At 40.6% G+C, this 23,192-nt stretch overlaps 1 protein-coding gene across 2 annotated transcripts in view; it reads left to right on the top strand.

The window, feature by feature from the left end:
• Positions 1-23,192, top strand: part of TMTC2 (transmembrane O-mannosyltransferase targeting cadherins 2) — a 459,093-nt gene that overhangs the window by 233,145 nt on the left and 202,756 nt on the right. For both annotated transcript variants that reach the window (XM_069764402.1, XM_069764403.1), the window contains exon 4: positions 18,999-19,113. In XM_069764402.1, coding sequence (XP_069620503.1) covers positions 18,999-19,113 — 115 coding nt within the window. The remainder of the gene's footprint in view (positions 1-18,998; positions 19,114-23,192) is intronic.

Below are 23,192 nucleotides of genomic sequence, written 5' to 3'. Positions count from 1 at the left end.
AATTAGTCTGACATGAACGGTCCCTAGTAAACCCGTGCTGATACTGGGTCATGAGGTTATTCCTCTTCAGATACTCCAGTATAGCGTCCCTTAGAATGCCCTCCAGGATTTTACCCACAGTAGAGGTTAAGCTTACTGGCCTATAGTTTCCGAGTTCAGTTTTTGTTCCCTTTTTGAATATTGGCACCACATTTGCTATACGCCAGTCCTGTGGCACAAACCCTGTTATTATGGAGTCTTTAAAGATTAAAAATAATGGTCTATCAATGACTGTACTTAATTCCTGCAGTACTCGAGGGTGTATCCCATCCGGGCCCGGAGATTTGTCAATTTTAGTGATTTTTAGACGCCGCCGCACTTCCTGCTGGGTTAAGCAGGTGACATTTAATTGGGAATTTTTATCACTAGACATTTTGTCTGCCATGGGATTTTCTTGTGTAAATACTGATGAAAAAAAGTCATTTAGCATATTGGCTTTTTCCTCATCCTCATCCACCATCTCACCCAGACTATTTTTAAGGGGGCCAACACTATCATTTTTCAGTGGGGCAAAAAAGTATTTAGTCAGTCAGCAATAGTGCAAGTTCCATCACTTAAAAAGATGAGAGGCGTCTGTAATTTACATCATAGGTAGACCTCAACTATGGGAGACAAACTGAGAAAAAAAAATCCAGAAAATCACATTGTCTGTTTTTTTTAACATTTTATTTGCATATTATGGTGGAAAAGAAGTATTTGGTCAGAAACAAACAATCAAGATTTCTGGCTCTCACAGACCTGTAACTTCTTCTTTAAGAGTCTCCTCTTACCTCCACTCATTACCTGTAGTAATGGCACCTGTTTAAACTTGTTATCAGTATAAAAAGACACCTGTGCACACCCTCAAACAGTCTGACTCGAAACTCCACTATGGTGAAGATCAAAGAGCTGTCAAAGGACACCAGAAACAAAATTGTAGCCCAGCACCAGGCTGGGAAGACTGAATCTGCAATAGCCAACCAGCTTGGAGTGAAGAAATCAACAGTGGGAGCAATAATTAGAAAATGGAAGACATACAAGACCACTGATAATCTCCCTCGATCTGGGGCTCCACGCAAAATCCCACCCCGTGGGGTCAGAATGATCACAAGAACGGTGAGCAAAAATCCCAGAACCACGCGGGGGGACATAGTGAATGAACTGCAGAGAGCTGGGACCAATGTAACAAGGCCTACCATAAGTAACACACTACGCCACCATGGACTCAGATCCTGCAGTGCCAGACGTGTCCCACTGCTTAAGCCAGTACATGTCTGGGCCCGTCTGAAGTTTGCTAGAGAGCATTTGGATGATCCAGAGGAGTTTTGGGAGAATGTCCTATGGTCTGATGAAACCAAACTGGAACTGTTTGGTAGAAACACAACTTGTCATGTTTGGAGGAAAAAGAATACTGAGTTGCATCCATCAAACACCATACCTACTGTAAAACATGGTGGTGGAAACATCATGCTTTGGGGCTGTTTTTCTGCAAAGGGGCCAGGACGACTGATCCGGGTACATGAAAGAATGAATGGGGCCATGTATCGTGAGATTTTGAGTGCAAACCTCCTTCCATCAGCAAGGGCATTGAAGATGAAACGTGGCTGGGTCTTTCAACATGACAATGATCCAAAGCACACCGCCAGGGCAACGTAAGAAGCATTTCAAGGTCCTGGAATGGCCTAGCCAGTCTCCAGATCTCAACCCTATATAAAACCTTTGGAGGGAGTTGAAAGTCCGTGTTGCCAAGCGAAAAGCCAAAAACATCACTGCTCTAGAGGAGATCTGCATGGAGGAATGGGCCAACATACCAACAACAGTGTGTGGCAACCTTGTGAAGACTTACAGAAAACGTTTGACCTCTGTCATTGCCAACAAAGGATATATTACAAAGTATTGAGATGAAATTTTGTTTCTGACCAAATACTTATTTTCCACCATAATATGCAAATAAAATGTTAAAAAAACAGACAATGTGATTTTCTGGATTTTTTTTCCTCAGTTTGTCTCCCATAGTTGAGGTCTACCTATGATGTAAATTACAGACACCTCTCATCTTTTTAAGTGGTGGAACTTGCACTATTGCTGACTGACTAAATACTTTTTTGCCCCACTGTAAGTCTCAGGTCATCTTGACGGGATAGTATGTCATGTGGGATTAAGGGGTTAAATGCAATAAAATATTACATCATAAAAGGACCCTATTCATTAAGACTAGCTTTCTACAAGACATTACTAATGAACCAGATGGGTGAAGATGATGCATTTAATTCATTAGTAGGTTCTCACCATTTAATGAATTAAGGACATCTTCCATCTTCCTAGCATCTCTGCCAGAAAAGTTACTGAAGTCATGGACTGGAGTATATTTGTGACTTTGTCAGGCTTCACCACTCCCTGTCCACCCCTGCTCCTCTTGCTTTGGCAAAGCTGACCAAGACTGAAGTAAAGATTCCAAGTGCTGAGAAAAATGTGTTTGTTCTTTTAAGGTGATGCATTCAGGTGACCCTATTTTTAGTGCTCACCGTTTGTTTGGACAATCATTTTCCTGGATGTCCCAAACCCTCTGAAGGAGGCTTCATCAGAAAAAAATAACTTTGCAGCAAGTACATGGATTGGACTGCAGAGGAATGGAGTAATGTTATTTTCTTTGTTGAAAGCACCCTTATGACTGTTTGGGAAATCTGGTAAAATGATTGTTCAGGGAAGAAAAGATGATATCTACCATGAGTCCTGCATTAAAAAAGCAACTTTTCCCATCAATCCATAGGCAACTGGTGATGAGCAATACTTTTTCTAATATGATTGAGTGCACCATGGCACAACTAAGTGGCTCATTGAGCAAAACATTGAAATTTTGGGTCCATGACCAAGAAACAGTACAAATCTCAATCCAATTAAAAATATGTGGTCGCTCCTCTTGGCGTTGATGGACAAACAAGAACAATAAACTTTGCACTATAGGTTAACACCTTGTTTTTGGAAATATGACTGTCTTTTTTTAATATTTGTTGCTCCTAATGATGGGTTAGGTCTTATTTTCAGGGTTTATTTTCTGGGAAACATGGTAGATACATCTGATTCTTTCTCCTCTTGGATTGATAATTCATTCTCAAGAGTCTCAATTCAAAAATAAAATCTTCCCTCAGTGAATGCAGACTTTGCCATAGAGTTCTATGCAGAGCTGTATTTGTCATTTCAGCAGAATCTCTGTGTTTGCATCTAGTTCCTCTTTCACGTTGCCTATCCATTGCATTTTAAAAGCACCAACTCTTATTTGCTATCTCAGTAGTTTGAACATCTAACTTCTATGAATACGTATTTGACCTATGAATTATGAGACAAAGATCAGTCCTGGAGGAGCAAGAAGAAAATTTCCATGAAATATATTTTACAAAGTTGATTATTTTCACGAGTACTATCGATTTATGGATTCAAAATGAAAACCCTTTCTTGATCTAAATGTTTGGCCCCGATAAAGTAAAGGAAGCTTACCCTTACCTCCCGTGCGGGCGCCGTTCCTGCGGTGTCGGCACTTGCGGCCCCAGGGCTCTTGTGCAGTTGTTATGACACATGAGCCTGATGCCCAATCAGCCCTGGCGATACGGTCCCCACCTTCTTAGAAATTGAACATGAAGAGGAAATTCGGGCCGCAGTTGTTCATGTTCAATTCGTAAGAAGGACAGCCAAACATTTAGATTAAGAAGGGGTTGTCCCTAGTAGTAAACAACCCCTTTAAGCAGCAAACTTTGTGAAAACTGAAGTTTGTATCAATTTAAAAACATTTGGCACAACTGTAGTTATGGATCAAAATCATCCATACAAGTTTGTGGGTCTGTGAAAAATCAATGATGGGACTCAATGCCATTAGAGTTCTGTCCATGATTAACACTGCAAAGGACAGAAGTTTTGCAAGTCACTGAAAAAAAACACTGATGTTCAATTCTGACGCACTGACCAAATACTGATGAAAATCGGAAATATGAAAAAATCACCGACTTCTGAATTGGGCCTTAGGCCTTGTTCACATGTTCAATGGATTTCATGTGTCAATCATGCCACAAATTGCATATATGACTAGATCCATTTATGTATGTTCTTATGTATTAAAAGTAGAGCCACAATGTAGTCTAGGAATCTGGAGATTTGCTTGCCAGTGGTCTGTATAGAAAACTCCTCTTGTGCAGTTGACTTTTTGTAAAAAAAAAGTACCGTAAATGGAGTTTTCCTTTAGGGTATGTGCATACGTAGAAAAAGAGGTGCAGAATTTTCTGCACAAAATCCACATCTCCTGGCAGAATCCGCAGCCGTGGATTTGCCGTGGTTTTTATGCGGATTTTGTGCAGTTTTTATGCGGAATTGATGCAGATTTTATGCGGATTTTCAGCGGTTTTTGGCCACTGCGGAATTTTAACATGGAGGGGTGCAGAAACGCTGCAGATCCGCACAAAAGTAGTGACATGCACATTTTTCCGCACCATCTGCACAGCTTTTTTTTTTTTGCCATAGAATAACATTATACTGTACATCACAATGCGGATCTGCAGCTTTTCTGCGCGGTAAAATCCGCTGTAGATCCGCAGCAAATCCGCATCGTGTGCACATAGCCTTATACTTTTCCCTAACCCCTTCTTGACATGCTGCGAAATACTGCGCTGCATTCCCACAATCCGCCTTACATAGACTTTGTGATGATCACACGGCCTCACGCTGCCATGATCAAATGCTGTTGTCTGCTTTACATGAAAACGAACACCCTTTAGCTACGCTCACGATCAGTGCTAGATCTGGTGCCCTTGTCAATTGTGACCGCAACATCATGGGGCATCGCAGAGCTCCCTCTCTGCTCCCCGCGGCATAACATGATTGTGATTGCATTGTGCCAATGGTCTCCATGGTGACCCCGGCAGAAAGATAGCCACAGGGTCACGAAGGGCAGGAGCTGACAGCCTCCTCCCTGTGAAAGAGTCACCGATCTAATGCCCTGCAGTGCAAAGCATTGCAGAGTTTTAGATCAGGGCAGGAAAAGTTGATGTCCCGTCCCGGGACAAAGTAAAAATGCCGGTTAAAAAAAAAAAAAAGAAAGCTTTAAGAAATTGTAAAAATGTAAGAAAAAAATCACAAAATAAACCGAAAAAGTAAAAAAAAATATGAATCCAATAATTACATTTATTTCTGGAAATAAAGTACACATATTTTGTATTGCCGTGTCCAAAACGACCTCATATAAAACTGTTCCACTAGCTAAGTTTATGTGAACACCGTAAAAAAACAAAACAAACGTGGCAAAAAACTATGGTTTTCATCATACAGCTGAAAAAAGTGGAATAAAACGCGATTATAAAGTTGAATGTAAATAAAAATGCTATAGCTGAAAACATCATCTTGTCCCACAATAATAAACTCCTCCTGCCCCCTGGACCTCTGGCATTAGGTGGTTATGGTTATGGTCTCACAGCATGATTATATATTTCTCACTTGACGCAGCTCTTTGATCTCTGGGTGCATGTATTCAGGCTATAGACCTAGCAGTATTTGGTAAATATGCCGGGGGGGTTCTTTTGGTATTTTGTTACTTGGTTTATTTTTTGATTTATCTATTAAGCTTCAATCTACCTACTATGCGCTTATGGTTAGGATATATGCCAAAGACTTCCCTAGCACTAGTTCCAGCATATATGTGATACTATTTTGTCTGTAACATATTATATTCTGTACTTATAGATCTGCATCTTCCTTATATGTACATCTTTGTTATAAGCGAGCTGTGCCATGCCTTTTAGAAATGTTTGAGATTTACATTTCTGTACACTAGCTGTATCCATTACCACATATGCTATTTGATTGCATTTTTGTATAGTGGATTCTTTATTTGTATAAGTTACTCTATTTACCATGTCCAGGGGTAGTGGTTCCTTTGTTGGTACCATGGACTCATTCGAGTTGAGGTTTTAAATGTTTTTATTGTTAGTTTTTGTGTGTCTTTTTGGTTGACAAATAAAATTATATACCTTTATTATATTAGTGGTGGTTCCCATTACATAGCTTGACGCTGTTTCTCCTTTCTTGTTTATTGCACTTTTTTGTCAAGTTTGGGTTGAACCCCTCCCCCCCTTATCTTCTATATGATTCTTATATGGATGGTGCCCTCCACCCTGTCTGTATATAGAATAATAAACTGCCATACAGCTCCATCAACGCAAAAAAAAAAAAAAAGAGTTTTCCGAATATAGTGATTCAAAAGCAATTTTTTTTTTCTATGAATTCGTTTTCATTGTGTAACAGCACCAAAACATTAAAAAAAGATACAAATGTGGTATTGAATCGTACTGACCCAAAGAATAAACCAACCTTATCACTTTTAAGACATGGCGAATGGCAAAAAAACAAAACAAAAATCAATTCCAGAATTCATGGATTTTGTGCATTCTGCCTCCCAAAAATCGGAATAGAAAGCGTCCAAAAAACGCTTTGACCAAAAATGGTACCAATAAAAACGTCAACTCATCCCGCAAAAAACAACCCCTCACATGACTGTCAGCAGAAATCTAGAAAAGTTACAGCTCTCAAAATATGGCTCTGCAAACATTTTGTTTTGCAAGAAAGTGTCTTTTAGTGTGTGATAGCAGCCAAAAAAAGATATAAATCTGGTATTGCTGTAATCGCACTGACCAGAAGAATCACTTTTATATCGCACAAGGAGCAGCGTAAAAAATAAATAAAACCAATTCTTCACCTGCTGTTGATTTGTTCATTTTGTCTCCCAGAGATTGCAATAAAGCTATGCGCACATTATCCTGCTTTCTACGCTGAGCCACTTACATCCTGTCAGGAAGGTGAAAATGGGCTTCGGGGTGAAGGGATCAAAGCTTAAAATAAGTACTACACAATTATGAATGATTTAAACAAGCTGCATTGGCTTTAAAGATGCACTCCAATTTTTATCCTCTTAAGATATTGCAATCATCATATATGGCACTGTGTACTTGCAATTGCTACTTTTGCCTTTCTACTCAGATAATTTTTCTCTTTTTCCAATAGGTCTATGACATCATGTTATTAAAAATAGGCTAGGTGAATCTTTCTAAACCCTATGTAGAAAAAGGAGATCTATTTTCCCTGCAACAATTACTGCCAAAGTCCCTGGCAGGGAGGAGGAGGGAACAGCTGGGTCTGGAGTTGAAGCGGGGAATGACTCAGGCAGATAAATAAAGACTTCCTGTTTCTACATAGAGCAAAGAAAAGAGAATAATTAACTGGGTAGAAAGGCAAAATGAGCAGTTGTAAGTTAACAGTGCCATATAATATGATGATTGCAATATTTTAATAGTATAAGAACTTTGATGGGGAGTGCTTCTCTAATGATCTAGAATGCATTTCCCTCTAGAGAGAGCTATAACTGTAGACTTAGCTGTCCTACATACTTCTTTTCAGCTATGACTAATTGAATAACTTGATCAATAACATGTTGCAGATTTAGGTTCATCAGTATAAAAAGCTACACGCCATCCAAACATCCATATTTATACATGACCCCTACTGCTTTATGGCAAACAGAGACCTTAGAATAACCCAGCAATCCTAATTTGGAAATCTGTTTTGTTATATGCAAAGCTGGAAAATCAATCAGTGAAAATTTGCGTTCTATTGTTTTTACTGGCAACAATTTAAGATCTGGATAAAAATAAGGCATTTAGTCATATAACGATTTAAAGTGATATACCAGGATAATACACGTTCTTTCTAAATCTTCCTGGAAAATAAAAAAGCTTTTATGTACATAATTGCCAGTAGTTCCTAGAACACGCCATCTAAGCACGCCTGTACTCGGGTGTGTTATCAAGCTCTGTTATGTGACACCCATGTAAATCTAGGAGTCTTTACTAATCCTTTTTTATTATTATACGTTCATGGGTAATCTGAGAAAGAAAAGAATGTCATGTTATAGCACACGATGTGTTCTGGCAATTCCAATCTACATTACTTGTACCAAACTGACAGATCTTTATGCTTCTTTTTGTATTGGAGGGGTTGTCCAGTACTCAAAAATGGAGAAGGGAGCTACAGAGCATAACCACAGCTCCATTCATTACCTGTGGGTCTGCTAAGTGTTGCACTCCTCTTTTTTCGACAGTCCCATGGAGAATGATTGGAGCAGTGACTGTCCATTCGACCTGCTGCTCCACTTTGTATTGGGGGAAAAAATCCCCGTTCTGCTGATCAGTGCAGCGGACAGAGCCCTACTGATGAAAACATTACTTAGGTCAGAGTGCTTTTTATCTCTGGTGCTATAATAATAATCTTTATTTTTATATAGCGCTAACATATTCCGCAGCGCTTTACAGGTTGCACACATTATCATCACTGTCCCCGTTGGGGCTCACAATCTAAATTCCCTATCATTATGTCTTTGGATGTACAGTCTTAATAAATCTCCCTCAATGTCCCAGTAGAATATTTCTGTACATTCAGTAAAAATCGATTCAGTATTACATTTGTGGTTATTTCTTTGAGTTTTTAGTATTTTGCACCTTATTTTTTGTTTTGTGCCATATTAATCTTTCAATTTGTGCCCATTTTAAACTCACATCTTTGTGTTTCTTTGCTTCTTTTTTTAGTTCTCCAATGTGAGCAGAGTTTGGAGTTTTGCTTTGATTTAATCAATTGTAATTTTTCAAAACATTGCAGAATTTGGCTTAAATGTACCCCAGTTTCCTCCTGGAGTGATTTTATGGACTCCTGAAGCTTTTTTTTGACACTTTCTAAATTAAAAAGTTGCAAAACAGGTTAAGGCTATGTGCAAAAGTTGCAGATTTAGATGCAGATCCGCAGTGTTTTTGGCCACACGGATTTGCATCATATCCGCAGTGTCGTGCCCAGCCAATGTTAATCTATGGGAAATGGAGATTTTTTGTGTGTACATGCTGTGGAGAAGTGCAGCGTTTTTTTTCCGCAGCATGTCAATTCTTTTTGCGGATCTGCATCGATCATCTGCAAATAAAGTAAAAAAACAAACAACCATTATACTCTGTGTCCGATGTAATCCAATTAATAACGATAGTCCCACAACAATCTCCCGTGGAGAGTTGTCACATCAGCAGATGCGATCGCTCTCCAGGGGCACCGGTGATACAATGACAGAGATACTCCTCTGCACTGTATCACTCTGCCGCCGACAGGTCACCTGAGTTCGCCTGTCACTTGTGGCACTACATAGTGAGAATTTTCTCACGGTTGTAGTGGATAGGGGTCTTATTGACACCTCTTCATTATTAACCAGGCTTAATGTCTCCTGACAATCAACGGTGACATTAACCCCTTATTACCCCATTTGCCACCACTATAGGGCAGTTGTTAGAGAGAGGCTAAGTGCTAGAATTGGGGGGGGGGGTAATAGCCATGAAACATTTCTAGGCTATGAATATCAGCCCGCCTTTTTGGCTATAAATTATAGCTGGACCCCACGTCACATTTTCCATGTGTATTAACCCCTTCCCAGGCTAGAAACATTGGCCCCGGCCGTCGGCTTTCCCTCTCTGGCGCTGATAATTGCGCGGGAGCCCCTGCCATTTTTTTTTTTTTTTAAATTAAAGATATTGCGTGCAGATTTTGTGTGTGTGTCTCTTTAGCTATTTATATACCATTTTTTCTGTCTATTATCTATCTTTCTGTGTGTAAACACTATTCTTCCATGGATTATGTAAAATAAGAGGTTGGACAAAGAAATGACATCACAATTCTTTTTTTTTTATATAGATCTTTATTTAGGTTACAAAAACGCATACAAATCCGCATGAAAAACGTGTGGATTTTTACCTGCGTTATCTGCCAAGAGGTGCAGATTCTGTGCAGAATATTCTGCAGGCAAATCTGCATCGTGTGCATATACCATAAAGACGTACCTTTTTTAAAGAAAAAAAGAAAAACTTTTTCCAAAATTCATGCAGAATGTTTCATTTTGATGCGTCTGGCACAAAATTTGTTAGCAAATTCCACAAGACAAAAAGAAAATTATTTAAAATATTTTTTTGATGAAGTGATGAATTTCAGCCTGTACATCTACACTGCCAGACGGATGTCAATTCTTTTGCTTTTTTTTGCAGAGTTTTTCACCAATTCAAATGAATGGAGCGAAAAAAAAGTAAAAACGCACCTAAAAAATATAAAAATGCACGTTTTTTCTTTCCAACACTCTTGATTTTTGCAGCAGAAAAATCTGCTTTAATATATTAATGTGCACATTCCCTGTTGTTGCAATGTTTTCCTGTGTCCTTGGCAGGACATTCGATACATGTTGCAATATTTGTCACTCAGCCAGAGTTTTTTGAGACATTCAGATCTGTGGATATGGCATTATGTGCCTTACCGCCTATTTTTTATCATGTCAAGTGTTTTTTAATGTGTGACTATAGTATTTACAAGAGTTTCTTCAAGATGTTACGTTGCACAAAGAACGCTCTATTGAACCTAATGGTGACTTCCCCTTCCGTCTCAATGCTGTGTGACCACCTGTATGTCTGAGGCGAGCGCTAATCACTTATGACTATGTTGGACAGGATTTTTGTTGCACTTACAATAAAATAAATTGCCTCCAATTGCTTAATACTGTTCAGCTGTACCCGGAATGGGAAGATTAATACGAGCCTTCTAAAATAGGAACCAGAGCGCATTAATTAAACAGTTAAACAAACCCTGTTTAATCAGCTGTAAAAATGATCATGAATAATGGCCGAGCGGGTGGAAGGCAACATTGTACAGGGAAAATAAAGATTGTGCCTATGTATACATTCACAGTACTGTACATACATACACATAGATATATAGAGTGTAGCCGTATACACACACTGTGCAGCCAGACACCGCATCTGTAAGTGCTCGCGGAACGTCATCCTTCATCCGACCTGCAGAAGGCATTACTTATTCATCCTAAGTGTTTTCTGGGGGAGAAATCCGATTTCTAAGACCCAACCCAAACATTATAGTGTATGTCCAACGGTATTATACTTAACACCTTATGGTCTATGGTGTTTATCAAGGCTGTTGTGTGGCTGCTTCGTTTTTGAAGCTTCCAAAGGACAGTTCTTTTGCTTCTTTCGCTTCCATAAGCAGTTTGGATATTCGCGAGTATCGTAATCTAGGACAGTTAATATCCATGTAATAAGTATGACACTTTTGTCTAAAGAGGATCTGCCACCAGATTTGGGATGTCCTATCTGATAGCCAGCATACAGTTGTGACAAACCCTAAGGGTGTGTTTCCACGGTCAGGAAACGCTGCGTGTTTGACGCTGCGTAGAGCCACAGCATCAAACACGCAGCGTCCAGATGTTACAGCATAGTGAAGGGGATTTCCTGAAATCCCATCTCCACTATACGTTAAAACACGCAGGCGGCAGACCCATGTAAACGGACATGTGGCGCGTCTTTTTAGAACACAGCATGTCTCCTCCATCGCCGCACCGTAAATTGCCCATAGGGTATGTTTCCACGGTCAGGATTGCATCAGGATTTGCTCAGGATTTGACGCAGGTAAAATCTGCACCAAATCTCTATAGATTTAGATCCGCATCTAATGATTAGTCACATGCGTAGTAAGTGCGTAAGCGCAGCTTACTATCCGTGTCTCCTAATTTACATGCAGGCTTACCTGTCCCACTGCTGGAAGTTCGCGTCCACTGCAGTTCTCACGATAACTTATCTTACCGCGGGAACTGCCGTGCACGTGACCGGGGGTTATCTTCGGTCACTAGTCTGGTTCTCACGGTCAGCTGATTGTGAGAACACTGCAGTGTAGGTGATCGCTCGAGAGTTATCTCCAGAGATCATCTACAAGCTCTGCTATGTCTGGATGTCAGGCATCCAGATGCAGCAGAGCTGGGCTCGTCATGGGACACTCGTTATTAAGGACTACGTTGGAGTTTAATGGAGACGAGGGCTTCGCTTGTATTACCAGTTCAATAAAAATATTGTCAAAACTATATGGTGTTTTATTTCATTAAAATACTTTATTCTGCATGTGTGTGTGTTTTATTAACCCTTTAACATCTATAGGATTAGTAATGTAGATATCTTATTGACGCCTCTCCATAACTAAGCCGGCTTAATGTCACCTTACAAAGGTGATATTAACCCCTTATTACACCATATCCCACTGCTACAGGGGAGTGGGAAGAGAGAGGCTAAGTGCCGGAATTGGTGCATCTTACAGATGTGCCATTTTTGGGGCAGCTGCGGACTGGTATTTGTAGCCGGGGGGAGCAATATCCATGGTTCCTTCCTAGGCTATGAATATCAGCCCGCAGCTGTCTGCGTAGCCTTTCTGGCTTTAAATTATAGGGGGACCCCACGTCATTTTTTTTGGGGGGGTTCCTCTATTTTAATAGCCAGTAAAGGCTAAATATACAGCTGCGGACTGATATTCATAGCCTGGGAAGATCCATAGGTATTAACCCCTTCCCAGGCTACAAACATCGGTCCCCCAGTCGCTGGCTTTCCCTCTCTGGTGCAAAAAATTGCACAGGAGCCCACACCTTTTTTTTCAATTTTTTTTCTATATTAAACAGATATTGGATTTAAGGCCGGGATCACACATGCGGGAAACTCGGACGAGTTTCGCATCTTAATACCCGGCACTGCCGCCTGCAGTCAGGAGCGGAGCTTGCGGCTGCACAGAAATACATGCAACAGCACGCTCCGCTACCGAATGCCGTCGGCAGTGCCAGATATTAAGATGTGAGACTCGTCTGAGTTTCTCTCATGTGTGATCCCGGCCTAACTCTTTATGTACCATTTTATTATATTTATTACTAAACATCGGGCTTGGTATTATCTATCTATTATCTATTTATCGATATATCTATCTAGCTATCGATAGATATATTTATAGATAGATACGATAGATAGATACGACAGATCTATCTATTATCTATCTATCCCATATCTATCTATCATCTATCTTTTATCTATGAAATCACAATTTTTTTTTGTATATCTTTTTTTTAGCTTACAAAAACACACAAATCTGCATGAAAACAAAACGCCTCAAAAACGCATGTAAAAATGCATCAATAATGCAGGTGACCTGCCAGTGACCTCAGGTACAGATTTAACCTTCGTCAAATCCTGATGCAATCCTGACTGTAGGAACATACCCTAATTCTACCAGTATGACATTTACATTCCCATGCACTTTAGAATAAAGTCAGATGATATCGGTGGAGTTGTCCAATAGTCTAATCTGTATGGAAAAGAAGGATCCGGCTTGTGGAGTTAAAATGGCCCATCCTTTTATTTGGTGCAGAAATAGGCCACCACTAGAGGAGTTTATCAGTGTTTCTCTCCTAGGGAACACAGGAGCATTTGGGCGAGTGTTCATGGGGTGGTTAGGAAAAATAGCTGTTGGGCAAATGGGTGATCACTGATCACTAGTCCTGTTAACAACGTGGAAGCCAAACACTGAGCCTAATGGATCCAAGCGGCCTATGCTGTCAACTCTAGCAGAGCCGCAGAGCTTAGTTATTGGCTGCAGTGCTTCCGACGTGATGTCAGTGTTGGAGACTTAGGTCTGAACCTGTCAATGGTGAGTAAAGCCCAATTGTTTTTCTTTTTTTGTGACATACTGCAGCGAGATAACAGGGGTTTAATGAAACCGGAAACCTTTTTAATGAATGTTTGTGTGGCCTTTTTGATCAAATCTATCCAAAAATGTATACAACACAAAAGGTTCCTCGAGTATTTGTGTTACTGTCTGGGCCATAAGATGCAACCCAAATTTTCAGAAGGAAAATAGGGAATAAAAATTAATGTGTCAAATGGGGGTCTGTCTTACAGTCTGAATTCACCGGGGGGATCGGAAGCGCTGGTGGAGCGGGGTCACACTATGTGTTTGGTGGTCTGGCTATGATCTTACTCCCATCAGAGGCTGGTGCAGCAAGTTCAGTGGTGCTCAGTGGTGCGGGGGCTCTGCCGACATATTGTGAAACCAGGAGCCCCCGCACATCCATTCCTGCAATGCGGTGACGTGCATGAAATCCCTTCCCAAGCTGGTTCGGGGGTTCCGCTGACATTTTGTGAAGGCCTGGAGCCCCAAACTTCCATTGCTGCAATGCAGTGGCCTACTGGAAAATGGCTGCCGGTGACGGCGTATGCTCAGATTGAGATCTTGGCAATGAGATCTTGTCCCGCAAAATACGGTAATTATCCAACATACAGATTTATCAGGAAGTTTGGCAGTGTTCTGCTAACGTTGTGGTAGCTGGTCAGTCCGGTAGCAGAGTAGCACCACCTGCTGTATTATTGGATAGCTTGGTTGTAAAGGACGCATTTGTGATAAGATTGTGTTTGCACATCCCTGATATATTAGTACACTCTGGGTGAACCCATGGTTTAGTTTATCTGCTTTATTTTGTTCCTCATTTTCAGTCTATTGTTTAGGGCACTGTCAACCTTCTCCATGCCTCACATTAATGAAGTCCAGATGGAAGTTTGTGCACTTTATGGCTAAATAAGTCTATTTTTAAATTTCTGAAGATTTTCAATATTTTAGCATTGTTTCCTTTTTCCATTTTCCACTAAGAGGGCCAAAAGACTGTGTACGACAATTGAATTAATCAGATATCTCTGGTCTGAAAGACTCCTTGAAACAATGTTTGCCTTAAGGCAGGTTGTGTCACCACCCACACAGATAGCTTTCTAGATGATACACTGTTAAATACAAGAGCGAATGAGCAAAGTGTTGCTAATACTTCAGTGCCTGAAATGCGTTGCTAATGAGAAACATAACTTTCCATTCAGCTTGTGCACGCCAGCTATGCCCCAATCCAATTTGCATTTCCTTTATGTAATTGTGTTAGTTATTTCAGTACAGATCCTGTAAAAACGAATGTTAAAGTTTAACTCTTTTTTCAGTTACTGGTCATGTGATGATAGACCTTTTTCATTAGTGTCTTGATAGGAATCGTTGGTTTCTGTTCCAGTTCCACCAAATTTGGAGCCTTCTGACAATGTTTCTTAAAAAGTTCAACACTAATTTATTTGTCTCTTTGTCCATTTTTAACCTTGGCCTCCATATGAAGAGGCTTAGGCCGGGATTTTCCAATATTTAGCAAATGGGGAGTCACAATGGAGATATTCATGTGCAAGTTTCAAGTGCAAGTTAAGATATAAGTGAAAGGGGTTCACGGAGGGCCTACTGCTGGTCGAACTGCCGATCACAAGAATAGGCCGCTCCACAGATTACATTGGAGAGGCAATCTTTTTGTTTTCTCTGTACATGCAGCAGAAACTGGATGCTTTGATTCAAAAATGGAGGTCTGGGAAATGGAAAGTCACCTATCTGACATGTTATATTGATATCATTTTAAGAAGTTAAGAAAATTGGTTGACAAACCTTCCTTGCAATATAAAAAAAAATCTGCATTCTGGTGCCTGATTTCTGTGGGTGCTCCTATCTCAGTATTATGGCTTCAGCGGCTGCTCACTTCACCATTGCATTTCAAGCCACTGAGCTCAGTAATTGTCAGCAGCGGAGATGTGAGCTCGTGATTAGTGATGAGCGAATATACTCGTTACTGGAGATTTCTCGAGCACGCTCAGGTGTCCTCCGAGTATTTTTTAGTGCTCGGAGATTTAGTTTTCCTCACTGCAGCTGAATGATTTATATTTGTTAGCCAGCATATGTACATGTGGGGGTTGCCTGGTTGCTAGGGAATCCCCACATGTAATCAAGCTGGCTAACAGATGTAAATCATTCAGCTGAGGCGAAGAAAACTAAATCTCTGAGCACTTACAAACACTCAGAGGACCCCCAAGCATGCTCGAGAAATCTCGAGTAACGAGTCTATTCGCTCATCACTACTCGTAATGTGATGTTGCTACTGCAGCTAAAATACTGAGACTAGGCAGCAACCTGGCACTGTTTATAAGGAGGCAGAGTACTCTCAGATTTTCTTATTTTACATTACAGAAATTGTTGGAAGTCTATTTTTTATTTATTTATTTTTTTAAGCATACCTGTGAAAAAAAATATGAAAGGGAGGGCACCGTAGTGTAAAGCCAAAGGGCAAGATGGCGGAGATGTGTAAAGTCTGTGCTCACCCTATCTCAGTTGTGCAAAGGTCAGACGCAATGTGATGCTGGATAATCAAATCTGGATAGCTGCTGCTCCACCTGTAGAACCAACCAAGGGTCAAATTGCTGCAAAGTGCAGGAAAACAAAGAAATAGAGAATAGGAGGAGCGCTGACAGTAGCAGTAATGAGGGCTGCAAAAATATATATTTTTTATTAGATAAAATCATGCTATGCATTTCCAATCCAATCCGGTTTCCTCATCAGGCATGTCAAACACAGACCCAGTTTAAATATTCATATTAGTGAGGATACGTCACAAGTGATCAACACACATGATGAAACATGGCTTGTCTAATTTGTAACATTAATTTGAATATTTAAGTGTCTCTGTGTAATTGGATGTCCTGCCTGATAAAGAAACCTGCTCAGTTTGGAAACGTTGTAGCATGTTTTAATTGAAAACACCTGTTATTTCAAGTGATTTTTCGGAATAAGCCATCATGTGTCACTTTCTCTTGCGTTTTCACTTTCGCGCACACTTCCCCTTTCTTGCACACTTTTACTTCCTCTTGCGCTTCCACTTTCACACACTCTTCCACTTTCTCACATGCTTTCACCTTTGCGTACGGTTTCACTTTCTTGTATGGTTTCTCTTTCTCCCACGCTTTCACTTTATTGTACCCTGTCACTTGCTTGTACACTTTCACTTCCCTGTAAGGGGTCACGCACACACGCTTTCACTTTCTCATACACTTTCATTTTCTCTCACCCTTTCGCCTTCACACACTTTCACTTTCTCCTCCACACTCTCACAAAATATCACTTTCTTGCGTGCAATATGCTCACTTGTGCATTAACTCTCTTGCACTCATTTTCCTACATGCTTTCACACTCTCGTGTGCATTCACGGTCTTGCACTCTCATTCACTCACTTTCTCATGTGCTTTCCCGGGCACACTCTTTAACACTCCCTTATGAATTCACTGTCTTGGACTTTCTCTTGCATGCTTTCACACTTAGTTGTGCATTCAGTCTCTTGCACTCTCACGCACTAACTTTCTCCTATGCTTTCCTGCTCACACTCTTCACACTGCCTTATTACTTCACTCTCTTGCACTTTCTCTTGCATGCTTTCACGCTCACTTGCGCATTCACTCTTCCACTCTCACACACTCCCTTTCCCATGTGCTTTCCTTCTCACGCTCTTTCACACTCTTGCACTTTCTCTTGCATGCTTTGACGCTCACTTGCGCATTCACTCTCTTGCACTCACACACTCCCTTTCCCATGTGCTTTCCTTCTCACGCTCTTTCACACTCTTGTACTTTCTCTTGCATGCTTTCACGCTCACTTGCGCCTTCTCTCTTGCACTCACACACTCCCTTTCCCATGTGCTTTCCTTCTCATGCTCTTTCACACTCTCTTGCACTTTCTCTTGCATGCTTTCACGCTCACTTGCGCATTCACTCTCTTGCACTCACACACTCCCTTTCCCATGTGCTTTCCTTCTCACGCTCTTTCACACTCTCTTGCACTTTCTCTTGCATGCTTTCACGCTCACTTGCTCATTCACTCCCTTGCGCTTTATCTTGCGCACGTTGATGCTCACGTTTTCACTCTCGTGCCCTTTCATTCTCTTGTGGCCTTCACCCTCTCACACATGTTTTCACTCTGTAAGTGTGGTAAGCTAAAGATTAGTTTCTTATCTTCATTTGTGCCATTGATTTATGCAAAGTTGTAAATGACTCCTATAAATTTACAACATACTGCTTAGAGTCTACTTTTGAGTAAAATAAGGGCTTGTCAGCCCATTGCTGGTACTGTAGAATGCTGAGGTTTTCCATGGCAGAAATGCAAAGTGAGTGATATTTGAATCCTCATGCACATGCTGCTTATTTTTTTCCTTGCAGATTTTTGTTTTTCAAATCTTCAGCTTGTCCATTCATTCAGCATTTTACAGCATTCTTCACCCATTCAAATTAATGGGGAAAAACACAAAAAAAACTTATTAAAAAAAAAAAGCCTTGCGCCTACAATGCTTGATTTTGCTGCTTTTTTTATAATTGTTTTTGCAGCGTTTTTACTTGAGTTTTTTTTACCAATTCTCTTGTGTGAGTGAAAAATGCTGCAGAAAACTTGAAAGAATTAATATGCTGCTTCTTGGCAAAAAAAATGCAGTAGGGCTTGACATACTTTAACATTTTGTACATGAGTATTCATAAATCGCATTGATTATGCCGGTACTGTAAAACACTGCTTTATGCGCCAGAGTAAAAAATGCTGCAAAAAACAATACCTAACCTTGTTAGATGTGTAAAGTCCAGCAGCTTGGTTTTGGGTGAAGCTTTAATTAAAAACCAACTTGTCATTTAATTCTGCCTTTTTCCAATATTGGTTGTAAGATTTCTAGTTGTGATGAGTGCCGGAGCCGTGCCCTCGGCTGCACCGTCCCGGTAAGGACAGCTATTCTTTCTGCTGAGTTTTTCCCCATCTGATTCCTGCAGAAGCTCTTCATGATTCAGCAGACACTTCCTGCGCTAAAGTAATTACTTGTGCTGGAACATTTGTCATTATTAGTTGATCTTTGTAGCATAGCATTATTGCTTGACAGCAGGAGAGCTGATACAGAACCCATCGTAGAATCCAAGCTCCCAGCATTGACTGTTTGCAGCAGCTAGTAATGAGTGTGACATTGTCAGAAATGAATGGACGTACTTTGTATGCCGGTGTCAAGCAGAAAATAATATATTTCCTACCAGAAAAGTCATTATCATGATACCGTCTGAAAAAATGACATCAGTTCCTTTTGGTTTGCTGTGTTCAGGTAAAATCCTCCTGAAGATTTATGATGTGTCTCTTAAAGGGAAACAACCAGCAAATTTTACCCTTGTTTTTGTTTTCCTATCTGGCAGCATGGGGTAACCTTGGAAATGTTCTGAAGAGCCAAAGCAAGATTTCTGAAGCCGAAAAAGCTTATAGGAATGCCTTGTACTACCGAAGCAATATGGCGGACATGCTGTATAACTTGTAAGTATTGCATGCTGGGCGTGATTATAACAGGACGGAGCCCTGACACGGGTGTCTGGGTATCTAGTGTGGATGGTCTGTCCTTCAGATAGTTCATCAGTATCAGATGAGTGGACGTCGGACAGCCGGCACACCCACAGATCAGCTGTCATCAGCTTTGGTGGAAACATTGGCCAGCGCTGTATCACACAGCTCCATTCATTGAGTAGCGAGAATCCCAGATCAGCTCCTATTTAGAGGGCTAATTAATATTTGTGATTTTATCAAAACTACACTAAAGGTACCGTCACACTAGACGATATCGCTAGCGATCCGTGACGTTGCAGCGTCCTCGCTAGCGATATCGTCCAGTGTGACAGGCAGCAGCGATCAGGCCCCTGCTGTGATGTCGCTGGTCGGGGAAGAAAGTCCAGAACTTTATTTCGTCGCTGGACTCCCTGGAGACATCGCTGGATCGGCGTGTGTGACACCGATTCAGCGATGTCTTCACTGGTAACCAGGGTAAACATCGGGTAACTAAGCGCAGGGCCGCGCTTAGTAACCCGATGTTTACCCTGGTTACCATCCTAAAAGTAAAAAAAAACAAACGCTACATACTTACCTACAGCCGTCTGTCCTCCAGCGCTGTGCTCTGCACTCCTCCTGTACTGGCTGTGAGCGTCGGTCAGCCAGAAAGCAGAGCGGTGACGTCACCGCTCTGCTTTCCGGCCGCTGTGCTCACACAGACAGTACATGAGGAGTGCAGAGCACAGCGCTGGAGGACAGACGGCTGTAGGTAAGTATGTAGTGTTTGTTTTTTTTACTGTTAGGATGGTAACCAGGGTAAACATCGGGTTACTAAGCGCGGCCCTGCCCTTATTTTACGATGTTCTCAGGTTGGTGAAGTTAAACCTGGTGACTGATTGAGGGTGGACTTTTTTTTTTACAAGTTAGCACATGTGCAGCTCTTCTAACCATTGGTCAAAAAGCCTAAGGCAAGGTGCACACTATGTCTGGGCCTCATGTTTTGGGCTCTTTAGGGCCTTCCATTTGAAGCCCTAAAATATGGGCTCCGTACAGATATCCATGGAGCATAAACCTTTGTGGTGATATTGTGCAGCATAGCCTTGTTTGTGGCCCGTGGGTGAATGAACGTTTCGCTTGGAAGCAATGTAATTAATTAACTAAAACTTCTTGCTTCAGTCTGAGAGACAAGACGTGTGTTGTGTATTTTCCTAGACCATATGCATTGCTTCATTGTGTCATGGCATTCATATAGTGATCTTCTTGTTTTTGCATAAAGTTTTTCCCTAATTTACCAATAATCTACTTTTTTTTTTAGTAAGTTACATAACAGATTCTGGTTCTTTTAGTATGTAAATGTCATTTTCTTAAGATCTCCCTCTGCTCAGTAATAATATCCAAATGGACAACATTTCTCATTTTCACAATGAAGTCCCTTGCACCCATGAGATCCTTGGGTTAATTACACTGTCATGGAGAGAGCTGTCATGTGAAATTTAGCAGTTCAGCATCTAGGGGGATGGGAAATAGTCTGACTAGATATAATGCTCTGTGACAAGTGTTTTCTTTCTTAAAGGAGCTGTTTGAGGATTGTCCATAAACGAAAAGCATGAATGTTTTTTTTTTTTTTTCTTTCTAATGTGTACGTTCATCCATATCTTGTGTCTAGAACTATTGCTCAGATTCACAGAAATGAATAGCGCTGAGCTGCAATAACACACAAACAGTGGACTTGTTTAGAGCTTTTTCTGGAAGAAAATACCATAGGTATTTTTTCTAATCCTGGAATCCACTTACAGAGGACCTGTAACCTACTTAAAAAAATAGGGTTACGTACATTGTAAATATCCCTGAGTTCCCCTGATTTTGCAGTTTTTTTGCCTTTTTGTTCTGCGTTGCTCCATAGCAGAGAAATCACATTTGTTGGTTTTGGAGCACACTATGTGAAATCTGTGCTTGCAATTCAACTGGGTGTTTCTTCAGAGGCTTTGCTGGGGGTGTTTGCTGTCACCCTTCCCTTCCAGATGCTGCCATTCACAGTTCAGCAGCATCTGAGACTTCTACTATGCTAGGTCAACTGCTGAACTGTGATTGACAACTCTCTAAGGGAGAGATAAACGCACACATCCCTGAGCAGACTGAAGAAACGCCTAGTTGGTCTGCCAGCAGAGATTTCACATGCTGCACCCCAAAACCAACATATGGGAATCTCTTTAATGGAACGATGCGGAGTAAAATGGAAAAAACCAACAGAATCAGGAGAACTCACAGATTTTTATAAAGTATTTAACTTATTTTTTTAAGCAAGTGACAGGTCCTCTTTAAATTTCTATTTCCCTTCTGTTGTAGCATTGCATCTATATTGAAGTAGTGTCTAGATTTTGGGATGCATATAGATGTATGTGCTTAGCTATACAGACTATACAGATGCAGATTAACTCCGTGCATAGACTTCAATTTAAACAACTAGTTCATATGTCTTTTTCATGAAAGTACATGTGTGAAAAACGACATGATGTAATAAATTTCAGTCCCTCAAAAAATTGCATAAAACTTAAAGCTAAAGGGGACTTTTTCTTATTAGACATTGTACCTTTTCTTCTTATGTCTGGTATTACAGCTCTTTTGGGTAGAAAAAAAGTAGCCCTTTACTCTAATTTTATAAAGGCCCTCTAAGGTCTTGGGTGGATTGTATCCAAAAGTTTAAGAATGCTCCTTGTCCATTTATATATGTTCATATTTCTCAGTAAACCACTTTAAGACCCCCCGTGCTTTCTTTTTTGCTTTCGACGTGCCTTAATACGAAGTGTGAAAGCATTTTAAACTAAGTAAACTCTTTAAATGCTGCATTTCATTGGTTTGGAAAGATTTTTTCTTTTTTAAACACAAAATGTTCCCTAAAAATGTATTTTGTGTAAAGATCTGCTTGTTCCCGTTAAGTAACACCTTAAGCACGCATCTGTATTTGGCACATCTCTTATCCAAAAGTAAGACACAATAAACAGACTTCAGAATTGGGCGTAAATCTGCAGAGATTTATTTATTCATTTATGTAATTCACAGTTTAGAAAAAGTCGTAAATGAAAAATGATTCAAATGTTAGAACCAAACCCTACTGTGAGCTCTTCAGGATTTTAGGAAGTGACCTCTTAATACATTGTGTTAATGAGACACATTACTTAGTGGAGGGGTGTAGCTTGGAGTGGCTGACTGATGCTTGACAGGAGGGTGCCAACAAGTCACTTTACTGTGGTCGCGGTGACTTCACACAAGCCAAGAGCGTTTCGGATGGTCATTGGCACCTGTAAACCTATCACTGGCAGCCAACAAATGAGAAATAAGGATGTTTGGCAGAAAAATAATTGTTATGAACACTTGTCCATATATATAGGTAGATAGATAAATAGATAGATGGGGAGAGGAGGACGACATGCGGTGACTGGATGAGTACACTAACAATAATGTCCCTATGTGGAGATATACTCACCAGCATATCTATGTATACTAAGGAGGAGCATGTGTGCAGTCTATTGATATAAATATCATCTGTTTAGTGGAGTGGAAATCAAGTGCTCCTAGGCTGTTTTCATTTCTATGTACCTCCTCTCTTACATGTTCCTTATTGTTTTTATGACACGGTTTGGGGTCGAGTTAACCCTTAGTGTATAGGTATGTCTATGTATAGTTGCGAGGGGTCCCTTTAGATCAACGATTGGGTAGTGGGACCTGGGACCTTCTAGGGCTCAATAGGGACCCCAGGGCCAGCCACCGTGGAGTGGGGGCGCCATAACGTTTCCCCTAGGGCGCCAACCCCCGCAGGTAGGCAGGTACCAGTATAGTTTCTATCGTAGGGTTAATAGTTTTCCCAACCAGTTTTTTCACGGTGTGTGTTTTTTGTGATATTTTGGGTAGACCACAGGTTGGTGGCCTTTTTAATAATATTTTTGAAATAAAAGAATTTTATGGGGATTTATATGATTTTTTGTTGCTAATACCCCTGTGCAATATTAGACTTTCTGAGACTTCAGAATTGGGCGTAAATCTGCAGAGATTTATTTATTCATTTATGTAATTCA

The sequence above is a fragment of the Ranitomeya imitator genome, chromosome 4, assembly GCF_032444005.1.
Source record: "Ranitomeya imitator isolate aRanImi1 chromosome 4, aRanImi1.pri, whole genome shotgun sequence".
Lineage (NCBI taxonomy): Eukaryota > Metazoa > Chordata > Amphibia > Anura > Dendrobatidae > Ranitomeya > Ranitomeya imitator.
This window is presented reverse-complemented; position numbering and strand designations above follow the sequence as displayed.